General features: G+C 37.6%; 3 protein-coding genes across 7 annotated transcripts; 1 reads left to right on the forward strand and 2 right to left on the reverse strand.

Moving 5' to 3' along the window:
• The first annotated feature begins 29 nt into the window (after window positions 1-29).
• On the forward strand, window positions 30-8,372 carry LOC127498291 (adhesion G protein-coupled receptor F5-like). Of its 2 annotated transcripts, XM_051867514.1 has the most exons (9): window positions 30-608; window positions 735-881; window positions 4,242-4,426; window positions 4,534-4,719; window positions 5,196-6,503; window positions 6,600-6,641; window positions 7,524-7,562; window positions 7,670-7,751; window positions 7,834-8,372. In XM_051867514.1, exons 1-8 carry the CDS (start codon window positions 311-313, stop codon window positions 7,721-7,723), a joined length of 2,259 nt encoding a protein of 752 aa, XP_051723474.1. In that variant the 5' UTR covers window positions 30-310; the 3' UTR covers window positions 7,724-7,751; window positions 7,834-8,372. The 2 variants fall into 2 exon arrangements, with proteins under 2 accessions (XP_051723474.1, XP_051723475.1); XM_051867515.1 differs by lacking the exons at window positions 30-608; window positions 735-881; window positions 4,242-4,426 and having other exon boundaries at window positions 4,437-4,719.
• Window positions 953-9,718, reverse strand: LOC127498294 (ankyrin repeat domain-containing protein 66). 2 transcript variants are annotated; one of them, XM_051867517.1, is made up of 4 exons: window positions 9,307-9,700; window positions 8,845-9,073; window positions 8,363-8,470; window positions 953-3,359 (listed from the first exon to the last, which is right to left on the reverse strand). In XM_051867517.1, exons 1-4 carry the CDS (start codon window positions 9,443-9,445, stop codon window positions 3,212-3,214), a joined length of 624 nt encoding a protein of 207 aa, XP_051723477.1. In that variant the 5' UTR covers window positions 9,446-9,700; the 3' UTR covers window positions 953-3,211. The 2 variants fall into 2 exon arrangements, with proteins under 2 accessions (XP_051723477.1, XP_051723478.1); XM_051867518.1 differs by lacking the exon at window positions 953-3,359 and having other exon boundaries at window positions 8,359-8,470; window positions 9,307-9,718.
• A 494-nt stretch (window positions 9,719-10,212) lies between these two features.
• On the reverse strand, window positions 10,213-21,905 carry LOC127498289 (tudor domain-containing 6). Of its 3 annotated transcripts, XM_051867510.1 has the most exons (5): window positions 21,783-21,901; window positions 18,849-18,961; window positions 12,439-17,905; window positions 10,865-10,932; window positions 10,213-10,759 (listed from the first exon to the last, which is right to left on the reverse strand). In XM_051867510.1, the coding sequence occupies exons 3-5, from the start codon at window positions 17,849-17,851 to the stop codon at window positions 10,712-10,714; spliced, it is 5,529 nt and encodes a 1,842-aa protein (XP_051723470.1). In that variant the 5' UTR covers window positions 17,852-17,905; window positions 18,849-18,961; window positions 21,783-21,901; the 3' UTR covers window positions 10,213-10,711. The 3 variants fall into 3 exon arrangements, with proteins under 3 accessions (XP_051723470.1, XP_051723471.1, XP_051723472.1); XM_051867511.1 differs by lacking the exon at window positions 18,849-18,961 and having other exon boundaries at window positions 21,783-21,905; XM_051867512.1 differs by lacking the exons at window positions 10,213-10,759; window positions 10,865-10,932 and adding an exon at window positions 11,864-12,018.
• Window positions 21,906-22,222: the final 317 nt, after the last annotated feature.

Below are 22,222 nucleotides of genomic sequence, written 5' to 3' on the forward strand. Positions count from 1 at the left end.
TATTCGTCATTTTATTCATTTTATTTTTATTTTATTATTTTTAAAATATTTAAATAATTAAATCTGAGTTAGATAATTTCAGTTTAATGTTGATGTTTGTCATTTTTCAGTGTTAAAACCTTTTCTTACCCCAGTTTAATATGCAAAAGTTATTTTGTCTGAAAAATGTAAAGAATTGGTGTAGAAACAATTTTCACTCAGAAATTGCTATTAAATTTCCCATACAGAAATGGCAACACTGAATTAAACGTGAAACTTTAAAGTAGAAAAACTGAAATAGTATTTTCTTGTAAAAGGAACTCAATACCCCATGTCTGCTGTCTTAATTACAACTTTGAAAAATCATTCTATCTATCTGCTTTCTGAAGGAACATTTACATGCGTGTACACAAAAAAGTCCATTGAATACAGAGCAAGCAAAGAGTTGGACATAGCACTTTTGCCAGAAATACAGGCCTTGAGCGATCCCCAATTTCCTGATTGTAGAGATTCTAAGAGTGCAACAAAAGAGTGTACGATTACATGTAGTTTTCGAAAAAGCACAGAAAATTACAATGATTCATGGGCTAGTGATGGGAATTCTTATATAAAAGAGAAAAAACCACCAGGTAAGTATTACCATTTTTGCTCTCTCAGTGCAAACACATGCAGTGTAAACATTGGAAAGATATATATCTATTTGTGGTATTTACACACTTGATGATAAACAGTTCTCATATTACTGCATTCTCTAGAAACCAATGGGAACATTTTATCTTACAAAGCAGTGGTGACCATAAATTGTAAAGAAGAGAAAGTGAATGTCAGCTGTACTTTCACAAACAATAGATCCAAATCCAACAAAAGTAGGACGCAGAACGTGGAGATCCCCATCATTAAACGTAAGTTTTGGTGCTGTTGAACATAATTCTATATCTCTTTTAAAGTTGCAGTATTTCATAGATGAAGTGTGTGATTATTTTCAATGTTACAATCGACCAGCCCCACACAGCAACATTGGCTGCTTTTCCACCGTCGGGCCGAACGGTTCTTAGAATGGTTAGGAACGGTTCCAGTTGTGTTTCCACTGGAGCCTGGTACGGCACGGCACGGCACGATTACAAACCGTTCTCGGCCCGGAATTCTCGGCACGGTTGTCTAACCGTGCTGAATCGTGTTGGTAGAATCCGTGAAGTGATGTCGACACACAGGATTGGTCACTTGTCTGTTGCCTGGCTACTAGTTTCTCTGTAGCTGGCTAAGCGCTCTATTTGAACGACGTAAACACAAATTAATAATGAAATTAAAAGAAATATCTAATCATCCGCCATAACGCGGTCATTATTACATCCAAAGACTATAGAATAACACAAGACATGTCGCTCGTGTTTTGAATGGGACAAAGTGTAACGCTCAATATGGCGGAATAAGTCCCGCCTTCAAAATAAGAGCCAATCGCCGACCTGTAAAGTCATCGCGTCACTGCAGCGGCCGTTAGAAGCACCGGTTTCTATAGAAACAGTCAGACGCGCGCCTCCGAAATGAGGCACAAGAGACGCGCATTTAGGTCTGCGCATGCGCATTAGCTTGATCCAGCCTAAATACTGTTTTTTTTTTTTGTCATGATTTGAGCGTTTGGAAAAAAAAATTATGAGACAGTTGTTGTCAGATTTCATTGGTGATTTCAAATATGAAATTTAATCGAAAGCTTGGCAAACAGCTTTGGAGAATTTGATGTTTCCCCATTCAAAGAGATAGGAGCTGCATGATGCCCAGGATGCCCGAGAGGCGTTTCAAAGATGGCCGCCGAGTGAAATGACTTGTCTTAAAGGGACTTTGTTACATCTCATATCATAAGTGAACCGTTGCGTTACCAAGGCAACGACTGACGCTTTTGTATTAAATTCCAAAGAGCGGCCGTTATCAGCCCCACAGTGGAAAACAAAACCGTAACCGTACTAGCTGGTCCGGATCAGTTACACAATGAGAACCGTTTGGCCCGATGGTGGAAAAGCGGCTATTGACTCAATGGTGTGAATTTCGGGACGGGTCCAGTATGTTAGGTTGACCAGTGGTGGTTGGTAATAGACATGTTTCGTGCCACTGCTAATGATTCAGAAATTACCCACTTCACCTTATAAATGTGTATTATAATTAATGGGTCCAGTATGTTAGTTTGACCAGTGGTGGGTGATAATAGACATATATGACATGTAAATGTGTATAATAATATTTTTACATTAATTACAGTATGGTTTTTGTTGTTGTTGTTGTTTTGCATTACAAAATTACATGATAATTACATGATAACATGATAATTACATGAAACAAAGTTCCAGTGCAGCAATTCACATTAAATTTTGACCAGACGTTGGTATTAGCGCAAGAAATCAATACAAAAGGAAATAATACTACAATCCATAAAAAAGTCATGCGTAATAAAGTAAAATGACACGGGGGGAAAAGTATTGAACACACTAAGAAAAAGCAGAACACTAAGGCAAGGCAAGGCAAGTCAAGAAAGCAACAGATTTCACTAAGTAGTTCTACCTCCTACCTGTGCAAATTACAATCCGTTGGATTAGTGCATGTTGTTAGGTTAGAAAAAGGCTTACCCACCTCTAAATGCAAGTATTGGACATCTCATGATGGCTAGAGGCAAAGAGCTCTCCCAAGACTTTCACAAGATTTTTGCTGTACATAACAACAGTACTGGTTACAGAAGGATTTTCCAACTCCTAAATGTTCCTGTAAGCACCATTGGGGCCATTTTCCACAACTGAAAGGAACATCATCCCATCATCAACTGGCCATGCAGAGGAGCTCCTCGCAAGATTTCTGATCAGGGAGTCAGAAGGTTGGTCAGAGGGTAGCCCAAGAACCAAGGACCACTCCAGAAAGACTTGAAGGCAGCAGGTACAGCTGTCACAGAGAAAACAATAGGAAATGCACTCCACCGCCACAACCTCCATGCACGCTCACCACAGAAAGTTCCATTATTGAAGAAAAGGCATGTTGAAGCTAATTTGAAGTTTTCTACAGAACATTTGGAAAGGTCTGAACTTTTGGGATAATTTAGTGTTGTTAGATGAGACAAAAATCCAACTTTTGGCAACAACTGCACACATGCCATGTGTGGAGGAGAAATGGCTTTACATATGACCCTAAAAATACCAAACCAACAGTGATGTTTTCGAGGTGGAAGCATCATGGTATGGGGCTGTTTCTCTTCTCATGGTACTGGCAGAATCAATATTATTGAAGGGAAGATGAATGGATCCATGTACTGGGAATTCTTGAGATTAATTTGTTGCCATCCACCAGGATGATGAAGATGAGACTTTGGTGGACCTTCCACCAGGACAACAATCCAAAACACACTGCAAAAGAGAGTTTGAATTGAAAAATAAAGTTGTTAGAATTTGTGAAAGGAACTGAAGATCAAAATACACAAGAGAGACCCCCAGAATATTCAAGATTTAAAGTCTGGTCGTACAAGATGCGCCTTGAAGCTGTCACTGTAAAAAAGACTTTTCCACCAACTATTAAATACAGTTTCAGTTAGTGTATTCAATACTTTTTTCCTGAGTCATTTCCCTTTATTACACATAGCTAGTTAATATCAATGTTAATATCAATGCTTGTTAATATCGATGCTTTCATACAAACCTGTATGACTTCTTTAGAGAATTGTGAAGGACACTCTGAGCGCTCTTTTCCATATAATGGGTTTTTCAAGGTCCAACATGACAAAAAAGGTGGCTCAAATGACTTCTGAATCCATACAACACAAAATCATTATTCACTAATAATCTTTCCCTCTGTCAAAGCTCTGAATTGGAATGCAAAAGCATTGACTACAAAAGTGACATTTGAGAGCTGCAGTGTTTTTGACTGCTCATTACATAAACCTATTGTATGACTTGGAATTACTGTTGTGGTGCTTTTTGTCCTTTTAAAACTCAAAAGTTCACTTTTGCTTTTATTTATATGGAAAACAGTGGCTAGGATATTATTCAAAGAATTCCTCAAAAGGAAGTCCTATAGGTTTGGTATGGCATGATGGTGAGTGAATGGGGACACAAATGAAATTTTTGAGTAAACTAAAGTTATTGGATATGGGTGAACAGTTGCATTACTTTGATTCTTCCAAACAGATGCATAGCTTATTATACATACTAAAAACTAGTGGATTTTAATTATGAAAACAAAAATGACGAGGAAAAAAAAACAAATCTGTAGTTTTTCATTCTTTAATATAGTCGATTCAAAAATCTGTCAAAAAAATGATCCCTGGCCCATTGCAAAAAGCAATTACACAGCCAAATTGCCTTGTGCTGGCTCTGCTGTTGGTTTGAGAACAAGAGCATGCATTGATGAAAAGTGGAAAAACGAAGTCTCTTCTTGTGTGAATCAGGACCTGCATGACATTCAAAAGGATGTACAGGTATCGCTCTTTGTTATTCATTTACCCATTCCTCATTGCTGGCCAGATTTACTCTTAGTACTAAATGCTTTTTTCTTTCTTTCTTTTTTTTACCTTCATAATAACAGGAATTAAATAAAGGTATTGGCTTCATTAAGGACAATGCAAAAGAAATTTTTGAGCGCATAAAGGAATCAACCACTATCAAGACATTCAATTCATTTGCAAATATTAATACATCTATAAGTATTTTAGAAGTCATGAATAATGTATCTCAACGCCAGAAAAATCTATGGAATGATGAAGTCATACCTGTAAGTATGTTTTCTCTCTAGTTTCTCTAAAACATTATGTGTTAACCCTTAATTCTTCTTTAAAACTTCAGTAATATTTGACCCACATCTATATATTTAGAGTTATTTTTTTCTGATCTATTTGATTGATCAATAGATTGATGGAGTAACACAACCCATGTGAAAAGAAATGTCATAGAACTTTTTACTTTTAGCAGATACTGTATCTCAAGTACAAAAATTTGAATGGGTTCACAAAATGAATTGTTCATCCAGTTTACTAAATCCACGCAATTCATTCAAAGTAAATGAACAACATGGTTGATTCTATTGGGTGTTACTTGTTTCAATGACGTGGATCATGTTCAGCCAAAGACCTATTTTTTGAGTGTATTCTCTACTGGAAACAATGATCTCAAAAATTGACAAATAATCAAATTCCTGTGTTTGTTCAAAGTCTAATTGCATTTCACTTTCTTGTTGTTTATATATTGCAGGACTTTGTCAACACTGCAAGCAATGTTTTGAATGACACAAAATCCTGGGAAAATCCTGAAAATGATGACACAAATTTATCTATAAAATATCTACATACTATTGAGGGAATGGTGAACAACACAAATCTGACCTCGAATGATCCTCACAAGTATGACAATGTTGAACTGAAGCTCTGTAATGATAATTGCAATGCCTTCAATGCTAGCGTCACCACAGACAATGGGGTTATTGTCGTTGGATTCCGGAACCTTCATCAAATTTTACCACAACCCAAGCTGGCTGGAAAAAACGCTATATCAGAGACCACCATCTTGTCAGTTACTACTGTAAATAATACCAATGGTACTAAAAGTATTCAGATGTATTTTGATTACTCTCAAACAAGACTCCCAAATCATGAAATGTATTGTGTTTTCTGGGATGAACATGTCAATAATTGGTCTGACACTGGATGTAAATGGGGTGGTGTGACCAATCCAGAGATATGCAAATGTGACCACAACTCTGCGTTCACCATACTGATGTCTAAAGATGAAGAGATCCTTCCCTACATGGACGAACTGACCTATGTTGGCTTAGGAATATCAATCATTTCACTTGTTCTGTGTTTAATCATTGAGATTTTGGTATGGGATGCAGTTGTAAAGTCAGACATCTCCAATTTTCGGCATGTGGCCGTATTCAACATCGCTTTATGCATGCTGTTTGCACACTGTGCATTTTTAGTATCAGCTGAGCCTAAGAAAATCATCCCACAATGGTGCTCCATCCTCACAGTAGTCAAACACTTTTTTTTCCTAGCCGTCTTCTTCTGGATGCTGTGCTTAAGTTTTGTAATTCTTCACCAAATAATATTTGTCTTTGACCACCTGCGGAAAAGGGTTTTTTGGGGATTGTCTATCACTCTTGGTTACGTATGCCCAATATTATGTGTGGCAATAACCTTCATTACATTCAATAACGGTGAAGCTGATCAATACTATTCCAAAAAGACTTGCTGGCTCGTATACAAGGGTACGTTGAAGGGCTCCATCTATGCCTTTATTCTTCCTGTCGGAACTATTGTGTTTATAAACTTGTTCACCCTGGCTGTGGTGATCATGAAGATCGCAACCCCTACTGTGTCAGAGGCAAAGGCGCGGGACGAAAAGGATGTTGCCAAGAGTATGATTAAGACGATAGTCTTCCTAAGCCCTGTCCTTGGAATAACTTGGATCTTCGGATTTTTTATGATAAGTCTTGACCTTACACTAAAACCTTGGGCCCAAGTCGTGAACTACACATTTACAGTACTTAATTCACTACAGGTGAGGGTCAAGCATCAAAGCTTTTATCTATTTATGTACTCATACTGAGTGCATTCATGCATGCACTCTAAAATATCTAATTGTATTTCATTGCAGGGCTTTTTCATATTGCTGACAAACTGCATTGGAGAGAAGAAGGTAACTATGCCTACTACGTGCCCTCAGTATGATTGTTTTTAAAGGGTTAGTTCACCCAAAAATGACATTTCTCTCATTAATTACTCACCCTCATGTCGTTCCAAACCCATAAGACATTCGTTCATCTTTGGAACACAAATTAAGATATTTTTGATGAAATCCAAGAGGTTTTTTATCTCCCATAGAAAGCAACAAAATCATCACATTAAAGGTCCAGAGAAGTAGTAAAGACATCATTAAAATAGTCAACGTGACTACAGTGGTTCAACCTTAATGTTATGAAGTGACGAGAAAACTTTTTGTGCACAAAAACAAAACAAAAATAACTTTATTCAATAATTTCCTCTCTACCCTGTCAGTCTCTTACACAGTTGATGCAGGTGCAACGCTTCCATGTTAACGTCCGAACGCTGGCTCAGTATTGGCCGACGCTGTTCACGTGAGCAGCACGACACATGCGTGTGATGCTGACGCAGGAGCTGGCCAATAATGAGTCAGCATTCGGACATAAACAAGGAAGCTCTGCAATGTGTCTTCAATGTAAACTGGTAGAGAGGAAATTATTGAATAAAGTTGTTATTTTGTTTTGTTTTTTGTTTTGTTTTTCTCGGATTTCATCAAAGATATCTTAATTTGTGTTCTGAAGATGAACAAAGGTCTTACGGGTGTGGAACGACATGAGGGTGAGTAATAAATAACAGAAATCTCATTTTTGAATGAACTAACCCCTCAGTGATTAATATTTTAATCACTGTCATTTTGCTGACTGGACTATTACCACTATTACTGAACAAATTTGTTATCACAAGATGTCAGTCTTTCAGTCTATAAAACCTTTACAGTGATGCACAATAAAATTTGCATATTTGATTTTCTCCAAAGGTTCGTGATGCACTTGTGAAGCGTTTCAAAGGTTCCAAGGTTAGTTCGTACAAGGGAAATATACACTTCTACAAATGCAAAATTTATTGCGAATACAAATACATAAAACAACACAGAGCTAATCTTCTCACATTTTCTTTCATTAGCAATCAGCGCATTCTAAAGTGAAAGCTCAACCAAAGCGACATCTTCTGTTATAAAGAAATAAAGATTGGACAGGTTTTTAAGGTAAGTTACATTTGTGCGCTTAAGAAAATTTTTATTTAATGTCTGCATATTTTGTTCTAATGTTATTTTTATCCCAAATCAGCATGTGAATGGTTTAGTCGGTGCATTTTAGAAGCAACAAAAGAGAAGACACAAAATTTTCATGGATTCAATTCTGTCACATTCTATGCATATTAAAACAGCTATAAACAGATAATTGTTTATTAATTGTTTTAATTGTTAACTGATAATTGTTTTCTTAAACACTGTACTATTATTTGTGATATTGTACTCCAGAGGATAATGTATATCGATGTACTCATGTATGTATACTTTGTCATGTTAGTTTACTGTATTATGAATGTATGTAGATTTCTGTCAGTGAATGATTAATTTTTCTTTCTAAAAATGGTATATTTAATTTTATCTATATTCATGTACGTATATTTCTGCTTTTATGTCTCTATAGCTTACTTGGTTATTGCTCAAAACTGGTGACAGTTGTAGAATTTTGGCATGCAATTTTACTTCCTCTGACAATGCTTTCTCTTATATTTTACATTTAATTTAGATACACAGCAAAGAACGCACATTAATTTGTATTTTTGCTCTCATGGTATAATAAAACCTACTTTTTAATTACTTCTTTTTTCTCCTGTTCCCATTCTTCATCAGTATCATCTAAGGGCAGTCCATTTAACTTTGCCATTTGCCGATAGTTTCTGCTCTCAATCTCTGCCCTGAAAGTACAAGGAACACCACATTATTAAATGCCTAGTATCACATTACATAGCCACAAATCTAGTCCACACATCAACAGAACGTAAAACAGAAAATACCACAAAAATAATATAAAGTGTGTATAAACCATACTTGACCTCTAATTTTAGGAGTCAGTCCAATAAGAACTGATTATTTGACAAATATAATTCAGAAAACAAAACAGAATACACACTTCTGCTCTTGGATATCTACATTACTTGCTTTTAAGTACCTCTGATCAAAACTCTATAAATTATCATACTATTAATTAAATGCTACCATAAAAATTCATAAACACATAGGCCTAACTGGATGTCAAGAGCGTATATACTAAGTGCAAAAATCATCCTACTTTTCAAGAAAATGAACACAATCTTCATGTCCATAGATTTCAGCAATCCTGACAGGTTTATCCCCAGAAGTGTCCTCCTTGTCGACAGGTGCATGGAGGGAATGCAGGAGTCGTAGTACTGCTAGTCTTCCAGACTCCGCTGCAAAGTGTGCAGGCGTCCATCCATTGTCCGTCCTCAAACAAGCCCTTGCTCCATTTTCAATAAGTATCCGAACCATTTCTGTTTGACCTTAGACAAGATCAGAGTTTAGGCTTAGCATCACACATGCAAGAACATGACATGAAGTCCAGAGGTCACTTTTCACCTCAAGTCAACATATTCAACATCAAGTTTCATGACCTTCACACTACTAGTCTACACTAGCACTATTAATTTTTTGGTATAATGATTTCTCTTTTTATATTTAGGATTAGAAAAAAGCATCTAAAATGGCACATTTTGATCCTGAATGCGAAACCTGCCTCTGGATGCTGCCCAGTGAAGCGGTGTCTTTTTGTTCCAGTCCAAGTCTTTCTGATTAGGGTCACATGATTTTTTTTTCACAATTTCTTCCACTAGATCATAATCTCCAGCAGCTGCTGCCTGATGCAACTCTGTCATTTTTTTATCAGGTAAATTGCTTTGAAACTATAATTCAGTTTACTCTGTCTCGTGTTGCTGTTTGCGCTAGTACGTCACCCAAGACCTGCTACTTGTTACCACAGCAACGCGATAGCAGGTGTTTTTTTTTTTTTCTCTAGTAAGAACTGTTTAAATAAGTATCTTAATTATTTTTCTATTTTAAAACTATTCACTGTATAATTTTAATTAAATTTCTATCAAGACTTCGCAGTGTCTTTAAATTACCGTCCAAAACAAGTAGCGAATAGACGTCATTGTCAAGTGATACCTGTTACTTTTCTCAGCGCAGATCATTATGGACAAATCAGAGCCATGTGACAACTCCGTAAGGTTTTTGATGCAATCATTTCATAGAGATTGTTTGGGCGGATTTACATTTGTGTCAGGTACCACTCAAATAAATTGATATTTAAACGATTATGCATTATAATGTACAAACGTTTTAGTTTAGACAAACAAAAAAACACCTCATGGAATCTGAATGCTGCTCGTAGGCTTTTGAGCCGCATTGCGCCCCCTTGTTTGTCTCATGCCAAACGGCAAGCATAATTTGCCTCCCATACGTGGTATAATAATACAAAAAAACAAAAAAAAAAAAAATAAATTTAGAGCACTACTTTGATCTTAATTCTGAAATATACATATTTTTCTCTATACATTTATTTTCAAGTGTCATGGTTGCATAGTTTTTAGCCTTCTTACTTACGTGCACTCAAAGTGTTCAAGACAATGACAGTAACACAAACCCAACTTTATAAACAGGTTTTATTCCAACAAATCATTCAAACACCTTAAAGGAATACAAACTATTTATTTCACAAAAAGGATGGGAAAAGAGCTCCCATCACACAATCATGTACCCCATATAAACAGACAACTGGATGAAGGGAGGGCAGGATTGAGGTCCAAAATACTTGTACTTTCGGTACAACCATCAAATTCACAAACACTTGTGTTATTAAAAAAAAAAAAAAAAAAAAAAAAAGTATGATTATCAATTCAGAAAATATAATTACCTTAGCATCTACAATGATAAACTTGGGTATCGACAAAACCTAACAATGCAATCAGACAAGCTTCATGCTGCTTTTTAAAATTACAAGACACATGACAATCAGCATGGCAAATAAAATCTCTAATCTTTCACAGGCTGAGCTGTCCATTTGAAAAATTTGTTAGTTGCGCATTAATTTTCCCCATGAAAACAGATTATACCTTTCCACAATAAATAGTATAAAATTTTACTCATTTGGAGATGCACTTTACAGAGTCACATGAATCTTCAGTGCAAACCTGTAACAAAAAGAACAGTTATTCATTTAAAAAATGGTTAATGATTTAAAATAAAAAAATAAAACAAACAAACACACACACAAAGCAAAAACAAAAAAGGAATACCATGGGTAACTTCTGATTTTCTAAACCAGCTACCCAATCTGAACTTCTGCTTGGTATCATCGGGATGCCTGTTGAAAGCAATAAATAAGCATAAGTAAAACATTATAGGTCTGTGACTAATCATCAACCATTGACAACTAAAGGCTGGAATACACCACACGACTTTTAAAATCCGAACAGATTTTAACACTAGGCATAATTCACTTTCTGACTTTGTAAATGGTTACAGATAATAAAAACAGGGCATCATAAACTAAACAACGGAGATTTGCACACTACCAGCCGTTCACATTGTTCCGAACAAACACAAGTGTTCTAAAATTAGCTCAAAATATCAAACATGTATGATATCCTCCAACTGGAAAGAATCATATGCTGTGTTCGAAATCGCCCACTATACCCTCATTCACTATTCCCTACATTACTCCACTAATATAGTCCACTTGATGGAGTGAATGAAACGAGTGAGTGAATTCGGACACTGAGTGCTCCGGAAGGGCTGCCGATTTCGCATAGTTTGTGCTGCTTTTAATAATCTTTTGAAATGTAGCAAACTGGCAGCTCCAGTAGTAATGAATATTTATGTTGAACTAGCATGTTCAAACCTTTTAAACGATTTAATGATTAATTAAAAAGGAATTTATACCTGTATGATAATGCTGGACCAGCGCGGTCTGGAAAATGAATGGATGATTGATTCAGCTGCGGGCGCAATCTCCTGGCGAGACGCGGAATTAATTCAGCGCGCGACTCTCACAGTGCATTATGGGTATTCTCTAGCCATTGAGCGTGCATCAGTTGTACACTCGTTATTGCGGTGCATTGTGGGATTGAATGAGTGCACTCAACATCGTCCACTATGGTTTCGGACACCACTACAAATGGCTGTCCCCTCAAATAGTGCCCTATTTAAGGGTATAGGGGGCGATTTCGGACACAGCCATAGTCTAAACCAGGGGTGTCCAAATTCAGTCCTGGAGGGCCACTGTCCTGCAGAGTGTAGCTCCAACTTACCTCAACACACCTGCCTGGAAGTTTCCCGTATCCCTAAAAACCTTGATTAGCTGGTTCAGGTGTGTTTAATTGGTGTTGGAGCTAAACTCTGCATGACAGTGGTCCTCCAGGAGCAGGATTGGACACACCCTGATCTAGACCTATAAAAAAAAAAAAATAAAAAAATAAAAAAATACAAATATAAATAAATAATCTGAGACTGTGCCCATCATACACTACACTACTTTATGCAAAATCTGTCAAATCTGACTGCCCTAAAACTGCAGACTTTCAGCAACTATCACTGACTCCTTCAGACTGTAAATTGTGGCAAAAATATGGGCAAAAGTAGTGTAATTAATTCCAGCCTAAAATTAAAGTACTCATCTAGAGAAATTAGGTGGGTGGGGAGGGAGTATCAGAGAGGATTCTATACACAAATACTGTAACAAACCAGTGCTAGAAAACAAAACCTGCAAGCTTAAGTAACCAAAGCCTAAAAATGTTGCCCTTAAAATACATTCTATCCCATTTGAAAAAAATAATCCCATATAGAAATATGTAATCACACATTGACAAACCTTTTTCAGAATTTTCCATATCTTTTCCATTTTCCTCAGTATGCAGCAGCATTGGCTCAGCTGATCCAACAGGAACTCCATTGTCAGATTCCTGACAGACTTCTTGAATTTCTAAAACTGAATTTGTCCTTGTAGGATCATTAGCAATGTCATCAGAATTTGTTGTAGCAGCAATAACATCTCCTCCAAACTGATCATCCACTTTGTTTTCAGGTACATCATCCAATTCATCATTTGCTTCTAACAGTTTGATTTTATTACCTCCATGTTGTTCAGCACAATAAGGTTCACTTGTGTGATTTTCCTCTGTTGAGGTTGCAAGGTTCACACTTGTTTTATCCTCTGAAACAGGCTGATCTACAGATGTTGATGCAGTGGATTGTTCAAGGGATTCTATCACCTCCACAGAGTTCTGATTATGTTGTACAGAATTACTGAAAAACTTTGCCATGAGCTCATTTACAAGACATTGCGGAGACTCAACTGTAACATAATATGGAGGGCTGTTAGGGTCCAGGGTATTGGCAATGCAATGCACAGTTACTTTCAGAGGTTTATCCACTATGAGCTCATAGAAGTTATCAGTAGATACACTGTCCCACGATCCGGATGACAGATCAAATCCTTCTAACTGACACAGAAAAGCTTGAGGTGGATTTTCCAGCAAGTCACAAGGCAGTGCCTTAACAGAGCCTTCGCTGGTTTCAGACTCATTTCCGAAGTCAACAAATAGGACAGAAACAGTGTTTGTGCATTTATTAGTAACCTGTGCACGATACCACATCTGATCATCTGAGAAACGAGCCAAGCACAGGCTTCCAGGATCCAAATTATCCAGCAGAATTGGCTCCGTCTCACTAGAGTTTCCATATTCTTGGGCAACGTGGGTGATTTGATCAAGTATTTCAGAGTTTGAAAACTGGCACCAGAAATAATTTGGTCCAACAATGCACGATGCAAAAGCTTCTACCGTCTGTCCTAAAGACACATCTGGTTTCTTGAAGAGCAGTTGGAATGTCTCCTTCACAGGTTTGGAATCTGCCAGTAATGCATTCAAGTCTAAATTATCCCATTTCTCACTCAACGAATCTGATGAGCTGCCACTGGGAGTCATTTTAACTTCCCAAGTGATGACATCTTCTTTGATAAATTTGCAAGAGAGAGTGTTCTCACCAGTATCACCGAATATTTTTTTGAAGATACATATCTGCTCCTTCATTCCCTGAGTCTTGAATCGATCATCTACACTACAGCTGCAGTGAATGCTGAACCTTGGGTATGACAGTAGCCGCTCATCAAGTAGGCGAATTTCAAAGGGAGATACAGTTGCCTCATTTCCAAAATCTATGAACTCTACCTGAATATTGCCATTTTCAGCAGTGTCCTTCACAACAGCACGATACCAGGAATCATCTTCAGGAAACATGGCCTTCACCAAACTTCCCTGCTGAACACTGAATGCATTCACTTCATCTTTCTCAGATGGCTGAGGGGAATTCAATAGCTCGCTGAGGGAGAATAATGTATTCTCATCCTCTGCCAGTTGCACAAAAAAATGTGTCAGGCTGTTGATGTGTGAAATATACACTTCAGACACTGTACCAGGTTCTATCACACGAGGAGGAAGATCTCCAACTTGAGGTAAACACTGCGCTGATAGATCAGAAACTATTCTGTTTCCATCTTCTTCAGTAGACATTGTGTTCGTAATGCTTTGGTCTTGGGTCTTGGCTGCAACACATTCTAACTGACATCTATCATGGCGTTGAACTTCTTGATTTGATTCAGTTTCATCTTTCTGAACGTATTCAGAGCTTGTTACTACAAAATTGTCCATACCTGCAGAGGGTTTTGTTTTAGCGGCCACACTTACTTTGCTACAGACTTGAGGTTTGGGGTCACACCAGGAATCTTTCATAAAATCATTAACAATTAGCCCTTTACATTCAACAAGGACACTGTACTGAGGACGCTTTGGAAGGTCAGAGGACATTACCATTTTCTGAATAGTCACTTTCAAAGGTTCATCCACTAGAAGCTCAAAAAATGTATTAGCTGCAGTGTCACTCCAAGTGCCATCAACGGACCCCAAAACTTCTAACTGACAAAGAAATGCTTGTGGCGGGCTTTCCAGGAGCTTGGTCGGCAGGGACTTAATGAAGTTCAGATCGATTTCAGACTCATTTCCATAATCTATAAAAAGAACAGAGACTGTTTTATCATGTGTATTGATAACCTGTGCACGGTACCACAGCTGGTCAGAAAAGCATGCTATGCACAGTCCTCCTTGCCGTAACTGATCTGGCTGAATTGGTTTTGTTCGACTACAGTTTCCAATTTCTTGTGCAAGCAGGGAGACTTTGTCAAGTTCCTCTGAGTTTTTGAACTGGCACCAGAAGTAATTTGGTCCATCAATAGATGAAGCATATGCTTCTACAATTTGTCCTTGAGTTAAAGCTGGTTCCTTGAATGTTAACGGCTGGGTATCTTCATTGCAGCACATTTGTGATTCAGTCTGAGCACCTGATTTGAGAGCATCATTAAACAAAGGCCCTCCCAATACAACACCCTGGTGTTCTAAACTGACAAGCCAAGTAGATACGTCCTCTCTGATAAACTTGCATTGAATTTTCTTCTCACCATTTTCACCTGCTGCCTTTTTGAATGTCATTATCTCTTCCTGGGTCCAATCTCTTTTTCCTCTTCTCCAACCATCCTCAAGCTTGCAATGAATACTGAGCCTGGGGGTGCTAAGGAACTGCTTGCCAAGTTGCCGCACTTTAAGGGGCAGAAGTGTCACCTCATTCCCAAAATCAATAAACTGCACTTCAACCATGCCATCTCTCTTGTTTTGAACAACAGCACGATACCAGGCCCCATCAGCAGGATATTCAGCTCTCACCAGGTCACCTGACTGCAACAAGTTTAGTTCAACTTGTGCATCACTTAACTGAGCAGAATTAAGTTTGTCGAGAAGGGAAAATATTTCATCTTCATCACTTGTCAATTGTACAAAGAAACTTGATGGACTATTGCAGTGAGAAACATAGATGTCTGAAACATATCCTGCATCCAAGGCTCTTGAGGGAAGATCGGTGAGCTTTGGATAACGACAAGTCACTTGTTGCTTTAAAAAATTTGGCCTAGCTCTACTGTGTCCAGTTGCGTGACTAGTAACAGACTGGAAGTTTTGTTCCAATGTGCCTTGAACAACTGGTTTCGTGACTTTCTTAGAAGTTTTCTCATGTGCTTGTGATGCAGTGCTTAAATTATGTCTTAACCCTCTAGACTCCACTGCTTCTGAAGACTCTTTAAAGGTACAATTCTTATCGGTTCCTTTGCCGATGTTTCTTTTGGTCTTGTTCCACTGCTCTTTAATTTTTAAGTTGAGGTTTGTTTTCTCATCATACATCTCCACTGATAGTTTGCCCAAGGTATTTTGTTTCACGATGACAGTGAACATGCAGTCTGTAGCGTAGTTTCTGAACCAGTCATTAATCTCACATGGCTCAGGTAATGTTACATTGAAAAGTTCAAACTGAACAGCCTGAATGGGAGTGGATGCAATCGCACTAGCCTTCGGAGGAAGTGGTAGAATATCAGATTTATCCAAAATCACCAAGTCACCATAGTCTACAAATTGGACAAGTATTTTTGGATGCGTGGATTCAATTTGTCCTCTGTGCCACTGCCCATCTGCATATTTAGCAAGACACATCATCTTAGGGCAAATTGAAAACTTTGTTTGTAGTTGCTTGCGACACAGTTGTTGAATATCTTTGGTCATTTTCTTAACCGTATCAGTATTTTGTGCAAAATGGCCATAGAACTGGTTGACACTTTGGACACAGGTTATTCGTACCTTCTCCTTTGCACCCACTTCAATTTTGTGTGGTGAATCAACATATGCACCACTTTGAAGGGGTGGAGCAGCACCAATATTCGGTGAGTGCCCTACCTCTGTGGGTTGTATTTCTTTAGTTTTGGAAGGTCTGACTACAGTGACATCTTCAAGAGAATTGGAGCACCTGGTTAAATCAGGTGAATGGAGAGAATGTACAGACACATTTCTGTCATACGAATACTTGCATGTCACTTTGTTTAGAGTCTCAAGAGTTGGATCACCACAAATCCTCTCAGTCACTGACAAACACCGCTCTCTGTGGCCAAATGTGTTGTTCACATTCACACTGTCATTTCCATAAAGCGTTACATAATAAACACCCTCATTCACACTGAAATGCTCAAATTTTCCAACAAGGATTTGATTGAGTACAACAGACTTCAGATAATCTATCTGATCGGTCCTCCATCCAATCCCTTTGTCAATGACACCATGTAGAGAGCATGCATAGGTGACAACTGGCAATTGGAAGAACCTTGCATATAAGGGTCTGATATTGCAGAGTTTAACGAAATCTCCAATTCCATAATCAACATGAAAGACCTTGACAACATCAGAGATGTTGTTCTGCTGAAGTACAGATCGATACCAATTGCCATCACTTCCTTTGGTAGCACATGGAGACCCATCAGACAGCGGCACTGGCATCTGAGCAGAGAATGTATCTTCATAGTATTCATGGAGCTGATCACTTAATTTCTTGAGCTCTTGTGAAAAGACATGCAGCTTGCAAAAGACTTTCAACGGATGAACAACTTGTGTTACACTTACAATCTCAATTGTTCCAGGCAACAACTCTGGATACAAGTATTGATGCAACTTGTCAGGGTCACTGGCTTGCTCCTGCTGATCATCTGTAGTTGCAACATCTGTCTGTATGGAAGGATTTCTTGGCAAATGCAGTGAATGCATTACAAGGCTTTTAAAGTCTTCATGAGGCATCTTTCTAGCAAATCCAAGTTCATACATTTGTTTGGATATGCTTGGAATGTCAAGGAGAATGATTCTTGAAGGCATTATCACATCCTGAACACACCCAGAGATGTTTTTCCCACACAAAGATCTGATGAAATCTGAAGCGGCCTGAGACCATGCACTCTCAAGACATAGAGGTGACACACTGGCCAGTATACAAAGCTCTACTTTGGGAGGCAGACTGCAAAGGTTGCGTGGACCTTTTGTCAAAACTTTGCTTGAGGCCCAAAGTAATTTACCGTCATCAATTAGGAACATCTTGTATTCATGTTCAGATTTTGAAAGTATCCTTGCTCTGTACCAAGCTCTATCTTCATATATTAAGCATACTTCTCCAGGTTTGCCTTCAAAAGTTTGCTGCTGTTTCCTAAGGACTTCTATGTCTTTTAGTTGTTGATATAATTCAATGGCCTCTTGTCTATGATTTAAATTCCCTCCAAATTCCACAAAGATAGTGTGTGGGTTTAAAGAGACTCTTGCAATATGAACAGTCAAATTGGATCCAACTTCTGGCAAACCAGGTATTGAACACATCTTGGTTGAGAATCTTGCCTTTCCAAATGGTTAAAGAGCAGAAATGGAGGGAATCTGAAGGGGGAAAACAGAGTAAATAAGAACTACATACAAAGTAGGGCTGCAATGATTATTTAAATGCCTTATTTTGTGTATTTTATTGAAAAAGAATGTTATTCCACATCCTGCTTAAGGTTGACTTCCAAAAATGTGCTAACTGAATGCTATGAAAACAAATAAATGTAGCCTATTTATTTAGGTTAAAAAAAAAAAAAAAAAAAAAAAAGCAAATGTAATGGTTAGTGTTAAAGGGAACCCCTGGTGTTAAGATTTGTATGGCTTAATATAACGTAAATGATGTCTCTTACTGAAATATGTAGTAGAAAACCCATGAAAGATTTACGTTATTTAAAAAATGTCAGTGACGTCAAATGGTTGCACTCACTGCTCTACTGACACTGTCATATTGCTATTTTTAACGCAACACAACTCGGAATATAATATACGATGCCACATTGTGCAGCTTTTGGTTTTAATTTTCAGTCGATGTAAGAGACAAGAGAAGCGATTTAAGTCTTTACTGCTTTACTAGCGATAAGAGGAGAAAAGAATAGTAAGTTGTGCAGAATGTGGGTGAATAAAACTTCCTAACTGCGTCTTTGTTCTCTTCACTTTAGCCCTGATGACTGTATGTTTTGGTGCAACGGTAATCTAGTAACGCATACAGGTCTTAATATCCACGGGGTTCCTTTTAAAACACGATCAGCCTTTTCAATTTGAGCCAGAGCGCAAAATTAGTGAGGATGAAAACATTGAAGCTGTGCAATGTCTCTGTGGCTATTCGAACTACTGTTGTATGATTGACGTGTTAAAATCATCTGATCACCTGAATGCATTACACACAGTTAAACGTGCTGAGATGATGCTACTATTTTATGCGATCACAGATATCTCGTGCATCACAGCGCACGCGAGCTTTGAGGCAGTCTGTCTCAATCAAGATGTGTTATAGGCTTACCTTCGTCAGTCTCCACGACAGGCGCAGCATTTGGTTAAAGCATACACTTATATCCATCGGCAACTATAAGCTCTTTCAGCTGTGGTCTTCTAAAAGCCTCAAAGGCACCAGGGCTTGTGAAGAGAACAAAAACACGGATCTTTAGGAAGTTTTATTCATCCACATTCTTCACAACTTCCAATTCTTTTCTCCTCTTATCGCTAATAAAGCAGTCAAGACTTAAATTGCTTCTCTTGTGGCTCGTTGACTGAAAATTACAACCAAAAGCTGCACAATGTGGCATCGTATATTATATTCCGAGTTGTGTTGCGGTAAAAAAAAAAAAAGCAATATGACAGTTGTCAGTAGACCAGTGAGTGCAACCATTTGACGTCACCGACATAGAACGCAAACAATGGGGCCCGCCCATTGTCCAAATCGGTCCACATATGTCATGGATTTTTTTAAATAACGTAAATCTTTCATGGGTTTTCTACTACATATTTCAGTAAGAGACATCATTTACGTTACATTAAGCCATACAAGTCTTAACACCAGGGGTTCCCTTTAAGGCATTTTTACACAGCAAAGGCATTATAGAAACCAAATCTGAGGCGAAAAAAAAAAAAAAAAAACCATGAAAATGTGCATTTACACAGACTGTTTAATGCTGGTCTGATGTCCCATAAATGCATTTACACAGGAATTGAAATTGCAGGAAGCAATGCTTTAAACATAACTATTTTAAAATTGCAGTTAACAAAGTGACTAGGTGACAACAAATGACTGTTTAAAAAAAAAATAAATAAATAATAATAATAATAATAATAATAATATGTGTTTGTCGTTGATGTACAATGCTTCTGAAATAAAACTTGTGTTTTAGATGTAATGAATTGTTTCTGTAAATATGACTCATACATCACAGTCTATTGTTAAAATTAAAAAATAAAAAAAATAAATAAATAAAATGCAATACATAATGGTATCGGCACCTGAGTATCGTGATAGTAGGCCTATCGAATCGGGAGATTCAGAGGTGAATCGTCCCAGCTTCAAAACGCGGGCACTATTCAATGGCATTATAAAGCTGGGAAGAGCCAGAATATCATGTAATATAACTCTGACTGAACGCACTTCAAAACGGTGAAAAGCACTGAAAAAAAAAAAAAAGCTTATTTTTGAAGGCTGTCTTTGATATCCCACAATCCTGTGCGTTCCATTAAGATGGCGTCATAAAGTACGAGGTTGGTGGTAGTTGTGTGTAAATGTAGTGATGGCGAAATGAAGTTTTGCGAAGCACCGAGGCTTTCCCCTCAACTGTATCGTAAAAAGGCTCATTACTCGAAGCTTTTCAAAACAGTGCACACTAAGGACATCTTGTGGTCAAAAGGTGGAAAAGGCTGCCTTTGCGTCACAGAAGACCCAGCCATTTTTGGACTGTTTCATGTAATAAATCTGTTTCTGCTATGAAAAGCGTACAAAACAATGAAAATAATTCGTCATATATATATATATATATAATATATATATATATATATATAATATATATATATATATATATATATATATATATATATATAATATATATATATATATATATAAATATTGTCTTTCACGTGTCATTTTACTTACACAACTTGAATAAATGAGTCTTTGAATGAATTTCTGGGGAAAAAATAAGCAAGCTTAGGCATATATTATCAAAATAAACGAAGATTATCATAGAATGGTCAGTTGAAGTACTTATGAACTGGGAACTGAACATGCACAAAACTACACATGTAAATATTTATACGTATTATAATTTATTCTTATCAAAAAAGCGAATGACACTTGACACCTGCGCAAAATTTCGCGTTATTTGAATCAGAATCCGAAGCAGTCACGTGACTGTGTGCGAAAACGATCTTCGGACGTCACAAATCACGTGGTTATGGCAAAAAGAATCAAGCTCCGATACAGATGCTGTGTTCGAAATCGCCCACTATACCCTCATTCACTATTCCCTACATTACTCCACTAATATAGTCCACTTTAAGGAGTGAATGAAACGAGTGGGTGAATTCGGACACTGAGTGCACCGGAAGGGCTGCCGATTTCGCATAGTTTGTGCTGTTGTTTAATAATCTTTTGAAATGTAGCAAACTGGCAGCTCCAGTAGTAATGAATATTTATGTTGAACTAGCATGTTCAAACCTTTTAAACGATTTAATGATCAATTAAAAAGGAATTTATATCTGTGTGATAATGCTGGACCAGCGCGGTTTGGAAAATGAATGGATTCATTCAGCTGCGGGCGCCATCTTCTGGCGAGATGCGGGAATTCATTCAGCGCGCAACTCTCACAGTGCATTATGGGTATTCTCTAGCCGTTGAGCGTGCATCGGTTGTACACTCGTTATTGCGGTGCATTGTGGGATTGAATGAGTGCACTCAACATCGTCCACCACTACAAATGGCTGTCCCCTCAAATAGTGCCCTATTTAAGGGTATAGGGGGCGATTTCGGACACAACCAGTGCTTCACTGTGAGATGTTTCGTTTTTTTGATACAAGCTTCAAAGCTTCGGTGTTGAACGTCACATCATTATGTAAATGTACATTTTTGACCAACGTTTTCCACTTTTGATATCATTTCTATCGAGAAATTACTAGTACTAATTAAATATTCGCTCAGTTATCACCAAAGCTCTCCTTATTTTTGCTAGATCCGTTACGCGGCCTAAGTATGTCCGAAATCAGTTTCGTAAGATAACTTCATGAACAAATCCTGCCTGCAAGTCTGATAGGCCGCGACACAACAGTCAGCTGGCTCAAGTTTTCAGCTGTTAAGTCTTAAGTGAGCCACTAAATCGTTCTTTGAAGCCGATTATTTTGAACATAAAACCCGTTTTAATTAGTTGCGTTTACTGCGTACTTGTAGCAAACGATGAATTTGTCTATAAAAACTTACCAAACGTGAATTTCTCCCCATCATATACATGGATGCCACGACTGACTGATTTTACTACACTTATAAAGTCAACTGAGAACAATCGCGATTAAAAAAAAAACGCCACTGGATGTTTTAACCAATCAAGCATGTCTACGTCATTTAAGAGTGTGTGTCACGTGAAAAACGCGTGATTTGAACGCTGGAAAATAACTCTCACCAGTTTTCTGTCATAAATTATGTTCTAAACAATAACTTTCAATATGATCTGGTTTAAATACTATTTAATCGGCCTCAAAATTAACTAATTAAAATATACAAATACAAAACTTACCATTGTGACTGTCTTTTCCGCAACAATACCAGTTACTACAGTAAAAAAAAAAAAAACTACAATAGCCACCGTTATGATAAAATAAATAAATAATTATCATCATAGAAAAGACTATTAACACTGTAGG

Source organism: Ctenopharyngodon idella, chromosome 17 (genome assembly GCF_019924925.1).
Source record: "Ctenopharyngodon idella isolate HZGC_01 chromosome 17, HZGC01, whole genome shotgun sequence".
Lineage (NCBI taxonomy): Eukaryota > Metazoa > Chordata > Actinopteri > Cypriniformes > Xenocyprididae > Ctenopharyngodon > Ctenopharyngodon idella.